This window comes from Pteropus alecto, unplaced genomic scaffold, assembly GCF_000325575.1.
Source record: "Pteropus alecto unplaced genomic scaffold, ASM32557v1 scaffold43, whole genome shotgun sequence".
Taxonomy (NCBI): Eukaryota; Metazoa; Chordata; class Mammalia; order Chiroptera; family Pteropodidae; genus Pteropus; species Pteropus alecto.
In genome coordinates, this window is record NW_006435764.1 from 1,677,390 (window position 1) to 1,681,721 (window position 4,332).

Here is a 4,332-nt window from a genome sequence, read left to right on the forward strand (position 1 = left end):
GGGCCGCACAGAGGTCGGAGAGGGGTCAGCGCCGCTCAGCCCCCCGTCTCACCCCCAGCCGCCCAGATGGTCATCACAGACCTGACCACGCCCGAGGAGCGGCCCACGGCCCTGAGCCGGCTGGGCCTCTGCGTGGGCTCCGGCACCATCCTCGGCTCCCTGCTCGGCGGGACCCTGAGCACGGCATGCGGGTGAGTGGCCGGGGCGGGGACCCGGCGGCGGGCGGGCCGGCGAGGGCGGTGGAGGTACTGGTCGGGACGGCCGAGGCCGAATCGGCTCCGGGCCTCGGTTTCGCCGTCTGCACGCTGAGCAGGTCGCGTCCGGCGTCGGATGACCCGCTGGCCATACCCGCTGGGAGGAGTCGGCCGGCAGGGGGCGCCCGCGCCCCGCGCTGCAGATGCCGCTGCTGTCTGGCCGCCCTGCCCTGGGCGGTGCCGGGCTGGGGGCCTGGCCGGCTCCGGCCAGACCGAAATTAGGAAAGCTAATTTCCTAAAGGAAGCCTGAGGGCAGGCCCTGGGGCGGGGTCCCCGGATGACGGGACCGGAGTCTGGGACGCTGCCTGCGACCAGATCCGAGGCTCTGGAGAGGGGACTGCAGCTTGTGGGAGGCTTATTAACTAGCGTGGGTGAAATAAAGGCCTCCGTCGCCCCTGTCACGCCAGCTCTGCACACGCAGAGGTCCGAGGGCCTGTCCTGCAGGACTCAGGTCCCGCCCAGCACTCTGAGAGCCTGCGGGCAGCCCCCACACGTGGTGGGCAGGGTGGACCCCATCCCAGCGCTCCCCACCCTGTGGTGGGGCTGCCCAGAGCCTGCAGCACCTGTTGTGCTGGGGGTGACTCCTAGGGGAAGAGCTTAACCTTGGACCCAGGACACCGGGCCTGGACTGGCTAGAGTGTGGCGGAGACCTCCCTTCTGCTGGCAGACCAGACCCTCGTGCTTCCCCACCCCCATTCGTCCCTCCCGGAGGCACCCCAACAACCCGTCAAAGTCAGCTCTCTTCGCAGAAGCAGACTTTGCACCCCACCTTCCTGCCCGCCCAAGCCTTTCGTTTTGGTCTGGGTGGCGGCTGCCCACCCGACTGTGGGTGAGGCCCCCACCTGCTCCCTGACCAGAGGCCCCGTGCCAGCTGGTGGCCCGCCCACCCTGCACAGGCTCTGGGACTCAGAGTGGCCTCTCTGGTGTCTGAACCACGCACACACGCACGTGCACACACACACAGGACGGCGGGGGTGATGCTGAGCATCAGGCTGCCACCTCTGTTGACACAGGGACCTCCAGTCTTGGATGACCCTATGCCAGCCCCTGGGCCTCTGTGGGACTCAGTTTCCCGAGACTCTCCAAGTGCCCCAGACAAGCCCCAGCAGTGGTGGAGGCAGCTGGGTGATGGCCGAGCCCCAGGGACTGGAGGACAGAAGGGCGTGAGGCCCTTGTCATGACGCTTCTCTCTCTGGAGGGTGGTCTCTGTCCCAGGCATCTCCATGAGAGCCTGGCTTTCCCAAGTCCTCTGCTGAGCCCCTGGGGCAGGAGGGCAGGACCCCTTCATTCACGGTTTCTCGCCGTGTTTATTGAACATCTACTGTGCGCCCCGGCCATTCTGGGTTCTGGGGTACAGCGGCGGAGAAGACAGGCCGAGGGCTCAGATCGAATGGATGCGACACGTTCCCAGAACGTCGGGTCGACCTGCAGGGTGTAAAGAGTGATGACCCAGCAGGATCGGGGCCACGTGGACAGGTGGTCACCTGACCTCAGGGAAGAGACGGGGGAGGCAGCTGGGTGGCGCTCATCCCAGCGAAGCCCTCTGATTTCTGAAGCTGACGGCCACGAATGCCACGTTGACCATGAGCTGGTTTTCTTGTGCTTCGGGTCGGAAGGGACATACACCCGGGACACCTCGCACCGTCTCTCGTAGAACTCCGTGGGTGACTCCCCTGGCTTCTAGAGGTTTATTTTTGGCCCCAGCTTTCACCTACTGCAGTATGGCCTGCCGGGACCTGTCGAGAGACTCCTTTCCATTCGGGACATTGAAGTCCCAGTTGGGGCTGGCGTCAGGCGCAGCCCCCAAGGCCATGCTGCAGGGTCTAGTGCACCGTCCGGTGCTCGTCCTTGGAGCCACCTCCATGCTTCCGACAGAATCCGGCGTCGTTCTTCGATGCCGAGAGTTAGGAGGAGTTGGTGACAGTCGTCCCGGGTAGGCCGATGAGTTTGGAGGGTGGACTCGAGCAGGTCAATCACCGCCTGGTCAATCACCGAGTGGGGCGGAGGGGGGGGTGCTGCTTCCAGCCGAGGAGGTCGGCGGTGCGGAATGGCTGGCGGCGGAGGACGGGGCGGCCCGGCTGGGGTGTGCCGTCTTCGCTCATCTCAGGAGGGCCTCGCGTCTGTCGGAGGGGCATCTGGAGGGCCACAGGCTGCTGGGCCGGCTGCGTGGCCGAGCAAAGGCGCCGTGGACTCGGGCACCGATGGCGGAGGGCTGTCTGGTGATTGGGGGCAGTGCGGCTCTGTGGGGACTGGCGGGCTGCTGGGATGTACGGCAGAGGGAAGAGAGGCTCTTCCTCGGGGTCCCCTTGGTGGATGGCTCCTGCTGGCTCTTCCTTGTCCTTTCCCCTTACTCCGTCCCTGCCTCTTGGCTCAGAACCGGACCCAAGGGGACACCACAGTAGCGATTTGCAGCCATGAGTCTATGTATGGAAACTGGTCTGGATGTCCAGGGGTCTCTGTCACTCCCTGGTACACAGCTCTCACAGTGGGGAGGTCCAGGGTCCCCTCCGAAGGCCACCCTACCCCGAAGGCGGGCCACTCGAGCACACAAAGAGTACGGAGTTTTGACCCCGTAGTCCACTGGGAAACAGTTCTTAAAATTTTTCAACATACAGTTTAAGACAGTTGGCTTAGAGGAACCTCCACCCATAATGCCTTAGGGAGCTCCCTAATGGAGAGGGAAAATAGACCTTAAAATTTCAAGAAAATAATTTGACAGAGGGCCCTTATGTCAAAAGGGCCGTTTGGAGACAGACAATTCTTAAGCCAAATCAGTAATCAATTGTCCCTCCTCCCTGCATATCCCACCCTGCATCGGTGGCACAAAGACAAACAAGGGTGGGTGCCTCCTCCAGAGAGGAGACCACTCAGGTGCTCCTCCAGCCACGTCCGAAGGAGCTTAGGTGACGCTTGGCCATAGCGGACTCAGCTTTGTGACTTACGATCGGACACTGGTCCAGTGCTGCCCTGGACCATATGCCGTGCATCACGGAATCGCAGACGAGTCCACTCAGACTCCGTAGACTTCAGGGGACCTTATGGGTGCCCAGCCATGGAGCCACAAACTCACGCTTGACCGAGTCAAACCAGCCAGGATGCTCATTCACTCACAGATTCACACCCCAGAGGTTAAAACATTGCCTCTCGCTTTTTGGAAGACCCTGACCTGTGTCTTATAACTGAAGACATTAGATGATCAAGCTCCTCTTCCGTCCGAAGACGGGACTTGACTGGGGCTGATCCTGGGCCCTTACCTTATCCTGTGGCCGTTCCTGGTGAGTTGGTCCGTCCCTCCTTTGAGTCCGGTCGGGGCTTGGCTGTCCTGGGAGTTGGGGTGCCAGTCCGAATACCGTCAGGTGGCATACCTGCCCATTCGTCTTGGAGCCTCTCCTCCCTGGCCCGACTGAGCCACGGTCCAGCAGCTCAAAGGGCTGGCGTGGTTGGAATCTCGCTGGGGCCTCCAGAAATGTTGCAAAAATCAGCCCGGCGAGAAACCAAGCAGCACTCGGAGAGTTGGAGAACTCAGGTTTATGACGCTGGTGGTCCCAGAGGAGCTGGCGCTCTGAAGATCTGGGCCCCAAGCTCAGGGGTAACCCTGCTTTTATAGGGCTTATCCACACAGTTACAGTTGGCATTGGCCAATCAGCTCATGAGATTCTCAGACAGGAATTTAGGCAATACATGTGTTATCAAGCAACGGATACATCCGTTATCTAGACACGGCAAGCAAAGCGGAGGACAAGTCTTCAGTTGATGTCAAGGTCACTCTGTCCTTCGGCCTGTGTGGCAAGCTTGTCTACAGAAGCAGAACAAAGAGCTGATTACAAGGCTAGCCATTTGAGTGGAAAATTCCTCTTCAGGAGAAGATCTGGGAAAGGCGGCAGGCCCCGTCCCACAGGACTCAGGCCGGAGTAGAGAAGCAGTGGCCACGAAGCCCTGGACGGGCACAAAAGGACAGCTATAACCCGGATGCCGTGCTGAGAAGGTGGGGGCTGCGGTCACTGCGGGGAGACCAGCGAGGTGGCTTCTGCACTGGTCTGGGCAGGACAGGTTGGCGGCTGGGCCAGGGGCGGCCTTC

At 61.7% G+C, this 4,332-nt stretch overlaps 1 protein-coding gene across 4 annotated transcripts in view; it reads left to right on the plus strand.

The window, feature by feature from the left end:
- The window catches only part of SLC22A18 (solute carrier family 22 member 18), a 21,599-nt gene that overhangs the window by 3,362 nt on the left and 13,905 nt on the right, over window positions 1-4,332 (plus strand). For all 4 annotated transcript variants that reach the window (XM_025046238.1, XM_025046239.1, XM_006910981.3 and 1 more), the window contains exon 4: window positions 59-191. In XM_025046238.1, coding sequence (XP_024902006.1) covers window positions 59-191 — 133 coding nt within the window. The remainder of the gene's footprint in view (window positions 1-58; window positions 192-4,332) is intronic.